Source organism: Podarcis raffonei, chromosome 2 (genome assembly GCF_027172205.1).
Source record: "Podarcis raffonei isolate rPodRaf1 chromosome 2, rPodRaf1.pri, whole genome shotgun sequence".
NCBI classification, from domain to species: Eukaryota; Metazoa; Chordata; class Lepidosauria; order Squamata; family Lacertidae; genus Podarcis; species Podarcis raffonei.
In genome coordinates this window covers 48889844-48906563 of record NC_070603.1, presented here as the reverse complement: position 1 = coordinate 48906563, position 16720 = coordinate 48889844, and the positions used below count along the sequence as shown (strand labels likewise).

At 39.3% G+C, this 16720-nt stretch overlaps 1 protein-coding gene across 16 annotated transcripts in view; it reads right to left on the bottom strand.

Moving 5' to 3' along the window:
- The window catches only part of TENM2 (teneurin transmembrane protein 2), a 719087-nt gene that overhangs the window by 52866 nt on the left and 649501 nt on the right, over nucleotides 1-16720 (bottom strand). For all 16 annotated transcript variants that reach the window (XM_053376484.1, XM_053376486.1, XM_053376485.1 and 13 more), the window contains 3 exons: nucleotides 6431-6641; nucleotides 5632-5751; nucleotides 258-519 (listed from right to left, as the gene is read on the bottom strand). In XM_053376484.1, coding sequence (XP_053232459.1) covers nucleotides 258-519; nucleotides 5632-5751; nucleotides 6431-6641 — 593 coding nt within the window. The remainder of the gene's footprint in view (nucleotides 1-257; nucleotides 520-5631; nucleotides 5752-6430; nucleotides 6642-16720) is intronic.

The window sequence follows — 16720 nt, the reverse complement described above, 5'->3', positions numbered from 1 at the left end:
TTTCAAGTCCAAATTAAAGATTTTAATCTGATTTAAACATTATGCAGCAGCAACATTTACTGTATTTATATTAGTGTTTGGTGAATACCAAATATGTGAAGGGTTGAGCATCTCCCCATGCCAGTGAGCCCTGGCCAGCCATGGCCCCCTACTTGTGCCTGCTATATATTCTGAAGTATTTGGATATGTGTGTCTCCCCCTTCACACTTTTGGCACGATCACCTGCTTGTGGCTGTTTTTACATTCATGCTTGATACCTGAGTCTCTGGAACAATGGGGTTTCGGCCAGGAGCATCACTGAAGAATGTGGAGAGTGGAGATGAAATTATAACTGGATCAGGCCGGATAAAACCACTTAAATCACAGCTAGGAATGGAATTCTCTTCAGTCTTCATTGCAAGTGTATCCATGGCATAGAAGCTGTTCCATGGCAGCCATACTGTCCTCTCTTGGCTCATGAATGGTGCTCGCTCAAAGTGTAGAGTTAGAGATGCTCCTCCATTCGCAATCAAGTCAAACCTAGTAAAGTTTGAAGTTCACATCAGGAATAATTCTAGAGTGAGACAAGGGAATAGGCCAGCCTTTACCAACTTGGTGCCCCCCCCCAGATTATTGGTCATGCTGGCTGAGATTGGGAGTTGTAGTCCAAAACATCTTGAGGTCACCAGGTTTGGTAAGGCTAGAACAGACAATGAAACGTAGGAGAATATCGAATAATGAATGATCAAGACCTGTTGGAGGCAATTGCTGACTTAGGTTATACCTAGATCAACAACAGTTGGCTCACTGGCGGCACATCATATTAACCATCAACCCACACTGCCGTATTTATGTGAATCTAATGCACTATTGAATCTAATGTGCACCTCAATTTTTAAAACCTTGAAACCAAAAAAGTATTTGCTGGCAAATGTAAATGCCCCATCAAATCTAATGCGCACCCTAATTTCTGCAACGTAATTTGGCCTAAAAAGGTGCGCATTACATTTGTGTAAATACGGTACATGTACAAGGTGCGGCTGTGGCATAATGCAATATCCTGCAAAAAATGTGTAGTTGCTGGTGTGACTGTAGTGCTGTATATACACTGATTCAAAAAGTTTAGGATGTAGCTGAACCTTTGAACAACAAGGGAGTGTGTTAAAAAAAGTAAATTTACACATTTATTTAGAATGTTTCGTAGCTCATCCTTCCCTTCAAATCAGAGCACAGAGTAATTTACAACGCATGAGATGGCAGAGAAGATTAATAGATTCTTGCATCTATCTTCACTTCAACAGATGTGGGAAAATCCCTGTGCCTGATCTAACATTCTCAGAAGGGGAGTCTGAAGAACACATGCAAATAGTGGTGATGAGATGAATTCTAAGTCTTTATTGACAAAGTAAAAACTAGCAACTCGCTGCCTCCTGATGATATTCACCTGAGAACAAGACTTGCTAAAGAAGAATCAGCATGGCTGCTGTAAAAGTAAGTCTTGTCTAACAAACTTTTCAGAGTGTATTTGAGTGTCAATAAGCATGTGGGTACAGGTGGTCCTGTAGACACTGTGCACTTGACCTTTCAACAATTTTTTGATCAAGTTCTTTCCCATAGTCTCTTGACAGTCATATGATAACAGGACAGGTTTTATCCTCTTATGGAACAGTTACTAGCTAAGGGACAAATAGTTCTCATGATAGAGAGATGTAGGAAGTGGGTTCCCCCATGAATCTGTATGGGAACTGGTGCTTTTTAAGTTGTTCATAAATGATGTGAAATTACAGGTGAGCAGTGAGGTGACCAAGTTTGCTGATGACACCAAATTAATCAGGGTGCTAAAAACAGATAGTAATTGTGAGGCTCTTCAAAATTGCATTAAAATGGCAAATGTGGTACAGTGTAAAGGTAAAGGTAAAGGGACCCCTGACCATTAGGTCCAGTCGTGGCCGACTCTGGGGTTGCGGCGCTCATCTCGCTTTACTGGCCGAGGGAGCCGGCATACAGCTTCCGGGTCATGTGGCCAGCATGACTAAGCCACTTCTGGCGAACCAGAGTAGCGCACGGAAATGCCGTTTACCTTCCCGCCAGAGCGGTACCTATTTATCTAGTTGCACTTTGACGTTCTTTCGAAATGCTAGGTTGGCAGGAGCAGGGACCGAGCAATGGGAGCTCACCCTGTCACGGGGATTCAAACCGCTGACCTGATCGGCAAGCCCTAGGCTCAGTGGTTTAACCCACAGTGCCACCCGCAAAACAACAACAACCCCAATTTCACATATATGCTTATGGGGTGTGAGCTGTTGATGACCAAACAGGAAAGTGATATTGTGGTGGATAGCCAGATGAAAATGATGATCTAGCACTTATGAAAAAGGTGAACTGCATATTAGGGATCATTAAGAAAGGGAAAGAAAATTAAACTGCCAATATCATAACACCTTTATACAAATATATGGTGTGACCACACTTGGTATACTGTGTACAATTCTAGTTGCTGCACTGCAGAAAAAGATATTGCAGAGCTGGAAAAGGTGCAGAAAAGTGCAACCAAAGCTATCAAGGGGCTGGAACAAATCCCCTACAAGAGAGATCATGTGGAGATACTTAATTTAGAAAAAAAGGAGAAAGGGGGAAATTATGTAAAATTATGTATAAAATTATGCATGGTGTAGGGAAAGTAGATGAAGATATGGTCTTCCTCTCATAATACTAAAACAAAGGGTCATCCACTGAAGGATTTATTTGAAGCAGCATTTATATACTGCTAAATCACAAAACATATCAAAGTGGTATACAACATTAAAAATATTTAAAAACCATACAAAGATTAAAAGCAATTTAAAAACAAATATGCTAAAAACAAGCATCAATAAATCATTGTGAGAGATGTACTCTTAATTTCCTGCATAGGCGTGGCAGAATAAAAAAAGTTTTCAGCAGGCGTTTAAAAGTTGGCATAGATGGTGCCCGCTGAATGTCTATTGACAGTGTATTCCACAGCACCGAGCCAATGACACTAAAGGCTCAGGCTTTTTTTTTTTTTTTTTTACACATTGCATAGTTAAACTTTGGGACTGCAGTGGTGGCCACCAACTTGGATGGCTTTTAAAGAAAGGATCAAACAAATTCTTGGAGGACAAGAGTATCAATTATTAGTAATGAAGGTTGTACTATTTTTCTATCAATGGCAGCACACCTCAAAATACCAGCTGCTGGGGATAAAAAATGTGATAGTGCTATTGTGCTCATGTCCTGCTTGTGGGCTTCCTATGGACATCTGGTTGGTCACTGTGGGAACTGAATGTTGGATTACATCCAGAAAGGTTCTTCTATAGAAGAAATGTGAGACGCGTGTATATATTTTACTTATCTGCTGTTCACATGTTGTCATGATAGAAGTCATAGATGCAGATATAGCCTAGTAACTACAACAACAACAACAACAACAACAACAACAACAACATATTTTTTGTATACAGCGATACCTTGTTTATAACCATAATCTGTTCTGGAGGTCTGGTTGTAAACCAAAACAGGTTGTAACCCAAGGTGTGCTTTCGCCAGTGGCCCCCCCCCAATTGGTTGTAATAACAAAAGAAAAGGTTTGTAATCCAAAAAAAGGGACACACACTTCAGGGTTTGACGTGGTTGTAATCCAAGATGGTTGTAATCCAAAACGGTTGCAAACCAAGGTACCACTGTACTGCCCTTCATGCAAAGATCAAAGGGGAGTTAATGATACAATATGGATATGTATTGTATGTATAGCCTGAAACAATGTCTGTAATACTAGGAATCCTCTTCCCTTCTGGGAGCTCTAAAAATGACAGTTCAATAAGGTTCACCACTAAATAATTTTAAGCACCCTCACAAAAATTCCAATGGTTCCATGAGGAAATCATGAAAGTTTAATAATAATTTAGAAGAGTAGTACAGAGATGGTCTTAAATGAGTATGCAGGATGACATCTACAAAATATTATCAGATTCCACGTAAATGTTTTTGTGATTTAATCCTAGCCATCCTTTCATTAGGTTGTGGCAGATGGCAGAGAGCAATGATGGAAATTTGCATGACTGCTCTCTGTGCTGGATCAATTTCAAAATGAAGAAAATGTTTCTCTCCAGAATTTAAAAACACTAAACATTTCCTCTAATGAACCTAGTAAACCTGTGGTTTTCAAAATGAGAGCTTGGCTTTCCTAGGGAGGTGAAGACATCTGGTAGAGAAGAGCTAAACCCTCCCAAATACTTGCCATAACTGGAGAGGTCATATTCTCTCCCGTCATTTAATCCAGGAAGCAATACTGTTCTGTACTGCATGCTATCTCTCATTTGTATCAGCAAAGCTGAGAAATGGAGAGTGTAAAGCACTAGTTTCAAACACGATTGGTTCCTTTTTTACACCCCCCCCCAAAAAACCTGTTACGGATATGGCTCTGAATTGCTTTTTAAAAATTCTGAGTTCTTTCAGAACAGAGACAAGTAGCTTGCCTAACAGGCTGTTTCTCTCCTCCCATGTATACATAGGAAAGTCCAAATATTCATTTTCTTGATTCAAGGATGCATTCTAATGCAAACTTTGAGAATTTCCACTGTGAACATAGAGCTGCTGTTAACAGCCCTTGAAAAAAAGAATGCACATGGGTTTGTGAAACATGGTAAAGCACTGACTGGGGCGTAGCTACCACTATGTTGCTCCTGTGAATAACCCTTGAAAAACAATGCGAATGCATTCATGAAAAACTATAAAACGTTGAATGGCAGGTAGCTTTGAGCAAACCAAATTCTATGAAGCAAAGATACAGATGGAACAATGTAACATATCAAAGCCCTGAACCACCATGGTTAGTGTGGTATTTGTCCTACATAAAACCTGGAAAGCTTAGTATTGCAGCTGTGCAACAGCAACTTGAAACCACCCCCTAGCCACAGCTTGGTTTCTGATTAGTTATTCCAATTCAAACTATTTTATATGAGTGCATACTGCTGCAAATAGTCACAATGCCTTTTTCAGAATGTATTATTTTATTGCCATATCCAATAAATTAGGTAAAGCGTGACATGTTGCATTTTTGTTTGCGCTGAAGTTGTGTGAACTTCAAATCAGATGATAAATAGGAAAACAGGACACACTTCTTCACGCAGCAGGAAACTGTCTAAGTATATTCAATTATACTCCTTTGATTGTGTTCTGCCCCCAAGAAACTCTGAAGATAGTGGATTTTCAGAAAGGAAAGGGGAAAATAGGAACTTTTAAGATAACGCACTGTTTTATAAAGAACTCCCCACCCCACTCACTGCACCCCATATGAATGTTATCCTGCCTTGAATTTCAAAATTAAGTATTTCTGGTCTCAGCTGGATATTGCTGTAGCCCACAAATGTTTTCAGAGATATAGTAGAGTTTCTGAGAAAATAAGCTCGACTGCTAACACATTATTTTCAGAAGTCAGCCCTTTCATATTTATTTCAGTTAGTATTCAAATGCCATGTGAAAAATTACTTTTTTGTTTTCTTGAAAGCTCTTTAGCCCAGTAGGAATTCCATACATAATACCACATGGTTTCATTAGATAGCACCACCTGTTAATCTGCACAGATACTGCATACTAAACAGGGCAAACACTAAATGAAGCAAGTAGACTTACGTGCCATCCTGTCGAGTGATGGTATAGCCATACTTGGGAAACTTGACAAATGACACATTGACTCCAACGAGTGGAGTTCCATCTGTAGTCACCACTTGACCTCGTATAAGAGATACAAGACTAGGAAAGAAATGCAATTAAATGTCAGTTCTGAAAGATTATTTGGGAACAAAGAATACTATTCTAGATGTGTTTACTCCTGCACAAATGCACATTCAATCTTGACTCTGATCTCTTCAGTTTCAGGGAACAGACTACAGGAATGTACAGTGGAACCTTGGCTTTTGAACATAATCCATTCCGGAAAGCTGTTCAACTTCCAAGATGTTTGAAAACCGAAAACTGAAAGCGGAAGCCTCAATTAAATAGGGAAACTCAAAATGGAAGCTGTGTTGGATGTTCGGGTTCTGAATAACGTTCGAAAACCGGAGCATTTACTTCCAGGTTTTTGGCGTCCGGGAGCCAAAACATTTGAAAATGGTGCCATTCAAAAACTGAACTGATTGTATTTAAATTGAGGCCATGTTGGCTTCAATCACTTAGCTATTCTTTTGGTTCTCTTAACATTTCAATGCAGAATAACAAAGTATTCTGGGTTTATGCCTATATGGAACTAGAGTTGAAAGCAAGCATCCTGACGACAGTGTTAGAAAATCACAAGGAAGCCCCTAGAATGAGATTTTACCTCAAGATGGAAGAGAATATCATTTCTAAAAGCAGCAATCCATGTTAAGCCATTATTAAAACTTGTGTCAGAAGTACTTCCTTGTCTCTATAAAATCATATTTTTGGCCATTACCTGCTGTTGAAAGGATTTTCTCCTGGGATTATATGAGTGCTGTCTTTCCCCACTAAAAGCTTGATTCGATCATAGAATGACTTTACAGTTGGTGAACCAGAGTGACTTTGTTGTATAATGTCTAGAGGGTCACGTGAACCACGGCATAGCAGGCTATTCTGACAAGTCGACTGGAGGCAGCAGTCTGGATCAAGGCAGTCAACGAGGCCATCTGAAAGCAAAAACACACAGGCTGTTGTTGTTGTTGTTGTTCATTCATGGATAGAAGTAGCCCCAATGCTTTTGCTGTCTGCAAGCATTCAGATTGGTTGTAGCGCTCAGTTATTTCCATACAATGAAATTACAAGTATCACTGAAAATAATATACGTTGTATACATTAGCTGTACTAATTTATTGCTACCCCCTTGTTTCATATATGGTGTTTGCTGTCTTGGTGTCCTAGACAACATTACTGTATTTAAGATCAACCAGAAATAGGGATTTTTTTCTGTCTGGGGCACAGGACAAGATGATGTCACCCCCTACCCGCTGCCACCCCATATATAAAAGGTGATTAGATTGACAGTTGAATCTTAGTCTGATTCTGGCAATGGGACAAAGTCCTCCCCTTCACCTTGGGACAGTAAACTAGCTTAGGGGGCATGGCAGGTAAAGTAGCACACAGAACTTTGTCCACTTTCTACCCCTCAATATTTGATGCATTAGGTGGCTGCCTCATTCTGTCTCTTGATAGGGCGAGTCCTAATCCAAAACTGTTTTGGAAGAACATGTGTGGAGGAAATTCTCAAGGACTGCTAGTAGTGGATGACATGGTGGGTGGCAGCACTTACCTGATCTCAGGTTCGTTGCATTAATGCTGCTTATGGAGAGGTAGAGAAATAAGTGGCTTAGTTTAGGCACACCAATGGAGTCAATCTGGTGCTTCAGCTGGTGTGCATGCGCCATGCCATTCTCCCCCCTCCCCACCACTGCTTGGTAAGCAGCAGCAACTTGACTCACCAGAGGTCAGGTGAATGCTGCTGCCCCAATGTACCATCCACTATTGGCAACCCCATACCTTTGGAAAGTTTTTTCACTCATAAATCTGCTAAAGGCTGAATATTTACACCTTGAAAATGGGACGAGAAATTTATTCAAACTGAATTTTGTTGGCTATCCAGGGACAGGGCAGGTAATAATACCTTGTGGTGGATTGGGCTATAAGTTCAATAAATAAATAATACTCTGCTTGAGCTTGCGTGGGCTTTATTGTAGACCTTTTCTGTGTTGGTATTATTACCCATGGACAATGCAAAATGAAACAGTTCTTGATTAGTTCTCCTTGTTGTTTGAGCTGTAGATGTTTTTCTTTTAAGGTCAACCGCCTATACACGTTAGGATCCTCATTCATCTTGAAGCCTGTTTCTATCATGGAACAAGGATGATCCACCCTGCTCCCTTGCAGTCCATTTGCTACCCACTTTATATAATCAATGTCAGAAAATAATTGGGTTCCAATAATAATTCAAGACAGTTTTTCCATTAAAGCCTGAACACTTTTTCCTTGATATCCTTCCTAGGCTTGTTGTATTTCTACCACTACAGACTGAAAATTGTCTTCTGCTTTTAGTTTGCTCAGGGCTTTTGTTCAGGCAACTGTGAGAGAAGAGAATCCTATCAATACATTAAAGAATCAGAAAGGCAAGACACAGGATAGAAATTACTCCCTTTCCGCAAATTTATATTTACCTGCTCAAGCTATTGTGTGTGTGTGTGTTTTGCTATGTCTATGGGGGTGAGAATATGTTATGCCTATAATGACCTCATCAAGTTGCATGATTATGGGCTGCAGCGGCTGAACACTTTTGATGACACCATGAACTTTAAATTGGCACACCAATCTCCCAGTGGCCTGTCAGTCATGTGAATAACATCTTCATGCCAGCGAGCCCCCTTGGATATAGTCTGACATTGCAATCTTCAGTAAATTACCCTGTCACTGCCAATCTTACAGTTATCTCGCAAACAATCAAGGAGGCAATCAAACTGTTCTGAAGTACCAGTTCAGGACCTAGGGGGGCTAGAAATGTCTCCATTCAATACCAGTGAGAAACCTGAATATCACTGCTTAGATACTAAATTGAAATATGCACACACCTCTACATAAGAATAATACACTATAGGTTTCATGGTTAGGTCTGTACAAAGAATCCACATTAAAAAAAAATCTAAAATCTCTGACTGGGCAATACTTTTATTAGGCCAACCAAAAAGTAAAAAAAGAAAAGAAGTAAGTTTTCAAGTTCTGTAGAACTCTATATTAGACGGGATGTTTTTTTAAAAAGAGGAGGGCAGGGTGGAGGGAGCTGGTTTAATGTTAAACTTTAACACAGCGCAAGGGTCTTTGCTAGCCCTTTGCTTGGTGCTGAATAAAGAGTTTGCAGAGCTGGCAGTGGGGCATTTGGCAAGTGCTGTGCAAAGCACTTTGGAAGCCCTGTGCTCAGCACTCCCCCAGTGCTGAGCATAGGCCTGGCAAAGCTGTTTCTATAGGGATCTGCTGCATGATCAACAGAGAACTCAGTCTTGCAGACAATGCAGCATACTTGAACCCATTGCCCATCACTTAAATACAGCTTTCTGTAGAGGTTGGCTGCAACTAACCCACACCTGATGTGATGCAAAGTTTGGGACAGGTAGGTGTGCTTGGTCTTATAGGCCAAAGTGGGACCCATGCTGGGTCAAATTTGACCCACAGGCTGGAGGTTCAAAACCTACGACTGCATAGAAATCAGCACTGCTCAACTATGATGCATATTCATGTTTTTGCTTGTTTTGTTTAGATGCTTTGGAAACACAAAAGCCCTTTCAATTTCAGCACACTGTCAAATATCTGTGTGAAATTATGATAATGTAATGTACACGGTGACAGGACACATTACAATAGATGTCCAAAGAAGATATGAAGTGTACCTGGAGAGAAAACATCCAAAGTGCAAATGCCCATTTCCCATTGACCAATTTCCCATTACTAGGGAAGCACATTCAGGTCTAGCATTAGCAATAGCAAGTCTTTCTGAAACTCTAATGCTGCAATTCTAAACACACTTACTAGGGGGTTAATCCTATTGAACACAGCGGGATTACAATAGAATAACCAAGCACAAGATTGCTTTGCAAATGGGAGCACAAAGGAATATGTAATATTGAAGAACTTTAGAAAGTCTACAGTCACACCAATTATTCAAACACTCACACATTTTTATATATTACACTGTATACATTTGTATTATCACTATTGATCCTGGGTAATGAGGCATACAAATGAATATATTTTACTGAAGCAATATTTGCTAGTGAGAGTAGGTAACACTTTTAAGTTTCGCATAACTTTATTTGAAAGGAAAATAAGGGTATCTCCAAGCTTAAGAATTATACATTTATTATTCTGCTTAACAGATAAAATACATATTTAGTTTACCTCATTTTCCATTTAAATAAACTTAGGAAACCCTGAAAGTTAACATTCTAATAAACAAGTTGGAATATTAAAGGGAAGATGTTAAAACCTCAAAACCTGATATGTTATAGATGAAAATATAGATCACATAGTCTTACAAATGAAATTCAAATATGTTGGTATTCAGCAAACGCTGCTATGCTTAACCTTCTATTTTTCTGGGGTTAAAACCTTACCCCAGGCACACATATTATTGTGCAATTTACACATAAGTAGATCTGCAGGGTAGCACTTCTAGGACATTGTTACAAATTGTTACCTGTACAACAACGTCCCGAATTTTTAGCCAGTTGTCACTTACCATTTTCCTTCCAGAAACAACACACACACACACACTTTGCCACTGGCGTGCATTTACTACCCCAGCCAATGTTAGAAAGCCCCATCACCTCTCCCCCCCCATGACAAATGATCAAGGAAAGATCAAGAAAGTGTCAACAGGCTAGCAGAAACTGTATAATGTTATTTGGGAACCGTTCTTTAATCAATGGCAGTTTCCTTGAAGGTTTTTTAATGGGTTAGAAAAACATCCCCCAAATTCATTAACATTAGTTTATGTTTGTTTTCAATTGTAATAAAAATAATTCTAGGCAGTTTACAATATTTTCACAATATTTTCACTTTAAATTATATTTTTGTTGTTTGCAACAGAAAATAAAAATCATAGCTAATGAAAAGAACAGAAATGGTGCTGTTTATTCAATATGCAAAAGCAAGCATTCAGCAGAGACAAATTCTGCCTCTTCTGAGTAAGTTTTTTTTGGCCCTAGAGTATTGGGTATTGTCAAGCACACTTCATCCGACACTGGAGACACAAATATTACCTGCGGTTCACACCCTCTCCCCACCCAGCATACATTGGAAATCTCACTGGGGCAGAAAATCACACACACAACCTTGATGAAGGTTAAGTGCCATTGAAATTATATGATAAATAAATAATTTAAATAATATAATAAAAAATGATGAAATATAGGCTAACCAATTTTTTCATACAATGTATGCATCTGCATGTGCATGCATGCACACAGTATCTCATGTAACATTCCCTAAACTTTAGGGAAAGCTACATTAATATAAGACTACAGTGGAATAAATTAAAAGCAATAGCTTTCGTTCATCCCCTTTCTAAAAGCTTGTCGTGTCAGGAATTTATATTTTTTATGTCAAAAAGTGGTTTTGTAGGAAGATAATTTGTCAAATTGCAGCAGTAAATAATCCGGAATGGAAGCTGAAATAATGAAGAACCTCTATCTGCTTTATAACACAGCTCAACTCAACTATCCCAAGTGGCTAACTCTACTGAACTCAATGTAAGTGATGATTATACCAGTATATAAATATGGTCCCGTTGTTGCAGCAAATTCATACTTGTCTTTTCATTAAACCAGGGGATTATACAGCATCTCCTCCTCCTTGCTTTGCTGCTTCCACAAACTCATGACCCGATCATCAGATTTGTCAATGAAAAGCATTCCTAAGGGAAGCTGGAATGTTCTGGATAAGTAAAAGATATACCAGCTATGACAATTTAATTTACTTTTCCAAAGACTTTAATCAGGAAATAACTAGAGTATTTCTAATCTATTTCCCATCTTATTTTATAACCACCTGTATTTACAGAGACAATTTGGCAAGTAAGTAGGTTAACAACTGATGATTTTTAGCGCACTGTGTTTTAATTGACTAACTAATGGCAAGATGTCTGTGTTATCAACCACAGTTTTGTGAGTTGTTGTTAAATTACATGATTATCACAGTTTTCTGCTGTTGTGAGTTTGTGGGTACTAGACACTTATAATCCATGGATTCAGTGAGTGTTAGAATTTAATCAAGCCTTGGGGTCTGAAGATACAGACAACTCTAATCCCTGGATCTAGAAAGTGTTAAATGCTAATTAAGACAGGCTAGCTTCCTCATGAGGTGACTGCCTAGGGGAATGGGCCATTAAGAGGATAAAGGATCAAAGGGACCCAGTGAGAGACAGTAAATCAGTTGGGCCCCTCCATCAACAGATTAAGCCAGAGTGGGTGGAAAAAAGGCTGGGGGCGGGATGCTCACAGCCTCCAAGCCCCTGCCCCCAACTGGCTAAGTTATTACTGTCCGCCCTTACCCCAATGCGGCTGGAGGTGGACAGCGCCAGCCATAACCTCCCCCAGCCACACTGGAAGATGGCGGCCTCCCTGAACCCACTGCAGGCATGGCAACGGCTGCCCACCCAGAGTCCCCGGTTAGTGGATAAAAAGGTAAAGGGAACCCTGACCATTAGGTCCAGTCGTGGCCAACTCTGGGGTTGCAGCGCTCATCTCGCTTTATTGGCTGAGGGAGCCGGCGTACAGCTTCCGGGTCATGTGGCCAGCATGACTAAGCCGCTTCTGGCAAACCAGAGCAGCGCACGGAAACGCTGCTTACCTTCCCGCCGGAGCGGTACCTATTTATCTACTTGCACTTTGACGTGATTTCGAACTGCTAGGTGGGCAGGAGCAGGGACCGAGCAACGGGAGCTCACCCCGTCGCGGGGATTCGAACTGCCGACCTTCTGATTGGCAAGTCCTAGGCTCTGTGGTTTAACCCACAGCGCCACCCGCGTCCCGCGGTTAGTGGATATTACCTAGTAAAACATTAAAACTCCCCTTTCGTAGTGTGTTATTAGGCTAATAGCCACATGTCATGATAAGTATTTATTTGATGTTTAAACTTTTTAAACTTGCTAAATATTTGTGGCTACTGTTCAGCGTATCTAAGAGGACTTTGTATAAATTAGCTGAATGCATACAAACACTTGCATTTCTCTCATTAGTCTCAGTGGCCACTCAAGGAATAATAAATGGATAAGATTACAGATTGTTACAGGATAGCATGATGGCTGTTGTTTAAGCACATGACCAAGTACAGCGGAGGGGATATTTTGTCCTGTAAAGAAGTAGGTATAGCAGGTATTGATGGAGGTACACTACTCATTCAGTCCAAAGAGAACATTGCCTGCTATCTGTAGATGCTCAAGAAACAGAAGCATAGTTGAGGAGGCAACTAACGCCACTGTTTGAGTGACCTGCTTTATGTCTCCTGAATATTGCCACCCTAATAGATGCATTCCCTTTTTCTTTCTTTTTCTTTTCTTTTTGATAACCAGAAGCCTGGAACACAACCCTGGTCCCTGAAAATGATCAGCTGAAACCTCTGGGCCTGCTCAACTGGTTGCAAGTGCCAAGTGCCAATTTTTGAAAATGCTAGCACTAGCTCTACTGGACTCATGTCCTCTGTAGCTGCTTTCCCAACTGAGTCATTGCCAGAATCAATAAAGTTAATGTCAGTAACAGTTTTGGGAAGGCAAGAAGTGCAAAGGCTTTGTTACAAAGTATAAAAGATATTTTCTTTAAGTTAGAAAAACAAGCAAATGAGGATTTAGTGACTCATGCGAAGAACCATATTTGCTGCAGATGCTGCCTATATTTTATACATATTTAAAACTGTCAATAATAGATACCAATTGTTTATTATAGTAGCAATTTTAAAGATGCCTTTGAGAACCAGGTCTATTGTATTTGCTCTAGGGAGCCTTTTTATCTCCTGAGGTATTGTGGGTATTTGTATTGAGAACCTTATAAATCTTTTGTCTGACTTGAATTAGAGACCCCTGCTGTGGCAAAGCTTGATGAGGCAAGCTAAATTACATGATTTGCTTTTGTGCTGTGAAATACTTGTATTATCTTAACTATCACAGGCCTGATGAAATATCAAATCACAGGATTCACTGTTCTATAAAAGCAAAGCTTGTCCAAATAATTATTGCAGAAGGGCAGGATCCACTTTTCCCTTTCCCTTTCCCATTCCCCCCCTTTCGTTTCAAAATTATTTGTTCTAAGAAACTTAAAAACACACCCTTACATTCCAATATATGAACAGGGCAAACATGTTCAGAAACAGTATTGCTCTAGAAGTGAATTTACCTATGAAGGGAAGAAAAAATTAATTTACAGCTACAGGCTTAAGTTAGAAATGGAACCAACCCCTGGAAGATTGTGCAGCATACCATGCAAAATTCCCCTCTAATATTATTTTGTGCAAAAGACACAGATTGGGAAACCTGCTGCTCCAGATTGAGCTTCTGTGGTATATTTTCCTTCATATTGAATAGTATTTTCTATGATGTGCAATATTTTGAAAACCAAAACAAGATGTAATTATAAAAAGGAGGGGTTTCTGTTTGTTTCTTTCAATGGGTATTTATGTGATCAATTATTGATTTTAGGCCTTAATCACTGATGGAATGTTTAATTTCATGATATTCCCTCCATTTTTTAAGCTGGTTTGAGACTTTCCAAAAATAGGAGCAAAAGCCTGTAAATTATACATAAATAATGAGATACTCTTTTTAATTTTGTGTGTGTGTGTGTGTGTGCGCGCATATGCGTAGAGGCAGTAGGAGTGGGAGATAGGCTTAGGGCGGAGAGAGACAGAAAGAAAGAATATGCCATATCCCAAATTCCTGGAGAAAATCCTCTTAGCTATTATACCAGTGTGTTCTGTGATTTTGGGATATCAGGCTGGCAACTGAAGTAAATGGGCAATGCCATATATATAGATGTTTTATGCCTATGGACATTTCACAATGGCATTTTGCATTATACAAAAATTTCTCAAGACTTTCCAAAGTTTAGGTAGATTTTAATAGGTAGAGTTTTCAATACTAAGAAGGAATATAATTGCAATAAGCTAAAATAGTGATGAGGAATATTTTGAGTTTCTGGCACAATGCTATATGTACATACTGTTGCACACCACCCCAATCTCTGAGTGGTACTAGAATCCGGGAATTCCGGGTGCTTAACTACAGTTTGTGTTTCCTTTTGGAATGAGGCACAGTGGAGACTGGGGTCTTTATTTACACATAATACAAACTGAGCCCACGATGGAGGGGTTCACAGCATTAACACCCCAAAACTGTGTTGCTTCCACCATAACCACAGCCTTGGATTCAAACAGAAACCAACCATTACTCTGACTCTCTCTCCAGCCAAAAGCACATGGGATTTTGCAGCTGCCTACTCACATAACCCCAAGGTTTGCAAGCAATCTAATTGTTGCTATTAACACTGGAAATCCAGAAAAGTCTGTACTTGATAATAACTTTTAGCCTTTTGTTATCCTGTGAATCTTGTTTTGAAATATTTTAATTCTCTGAATTAAGTCCATGGTGTTTTAAATGGTTATATGTGCCATTTTGAGAGATTTATAGATTTAATCACAGTACTGTGAGTATTAGATTCGTCATATAATCTTGAATAACTGTTCATAATCCCCACCAAAGATACTTAACAGTTATTTAGACTACTGAGGACTTGATTAGAAGAGGGATTAAATTTTAAAGGATGCTGCAAAGAGTAAATTAATGGACTTCAAACATCTTTTTAAAACCAAAAAAGGATTCTGGAATGAAAGCCTTTAACAGGGAGTTGGCCTCAGGAAAATGCTATCTTTTAATTAGACTGCCACCTTTGGAAAATTATTTTATAAAAAGCCTCACCTTTCACACACACACACACACACACACACACTTTATATATATATAAAAAATCAGTTTAATGAAATCAGAAACAAATACCGTATTTCATAAGACACATATACTGTGTCATTCTTCTCCTGGGCACAGAAATTTATTTTATTTCTGTATGAAAAGGTACTTAAATTTTGTTCCACCCCCACAACAGAATACTAGTATGTGACTGAGATTTCACTGTGTCCAGCTGTATTTGTATGATTAATAAGACTAGCAGATATCCATAATTAGGAATACAGAATTCCCCTCCATGGGAAGGACAGCAAAAGCACACCAGAAATAATTATACTTAACTCCTACAGAGATTCTGACCTGAAGATAACCTGCTGAAAGCTTAGAATTCACTCTCTAAACATTTAGTAGAATGGCATTTTTTCTTTTAGTTTGACATTTCTACACCTTGGATCTGATTTATGCCTCATGTAAGGCTGAACATGACCCTGCCTTTATAAAGATGAGAGACTACTTAAAGGTATGATTCTAACTAATAATCTCTATATGACAAACCAAAAGCATCCTTGATTATGTATCTCCTTTGTGAGCAGTTTTCTACCTTTAAGGCTGTAGCAGCTGGACATAAGAACACAAAGAAGGAAGCACAAAGAGAGAAACCACCGGGTATCCTGCCCCCTCCTGCAAACCAGCAGACAGAAAATCTAGTAAACAACACTTTAGCTTCTTTAAATGCTTAAAAGTACAACATTATCACTGTTTTCCACTAAAGATAATTGCCAACAGCCATACAATTATGGAGAAATTCTGGTCAAGGGCACCCTGTGGTGTAACCCTATAAGAATACTGAAGGGAGAAGAAGCATGAAAATTTGTTAACACAGCAGCAGTGTGGAGTAAGGAAACAGACTATAAGAACAAACGAGTATTGGGTCATAAGTAACTCAAATTCTACAGTTATGGGGATGTCACAGCAGGCAGAGACAAATGGAGAGGTGAAGCTCTATTATGGAAATTGGAAGATTTCTGTTCTTCTGTTATGAAGAACACCCAAAGAATTTAGAAAAAGCAGCTCCAATAGAGATGAAAAATGATATTCGGAGTAGCAGAAAGAATGGCTGGTTTTAACTCTTGGCTCAGTCACAAGTTTCCTCTGTGACATTGGGCAAGTCCTTCAGACATACATTCGAAATACTTTCAGAAGTGGATTACTAAAAGAGCTAGTGGCATGTAGCTGCGGGTATATGTGAAGGTGAGCCTCCAGGATAAATATTTTACATAA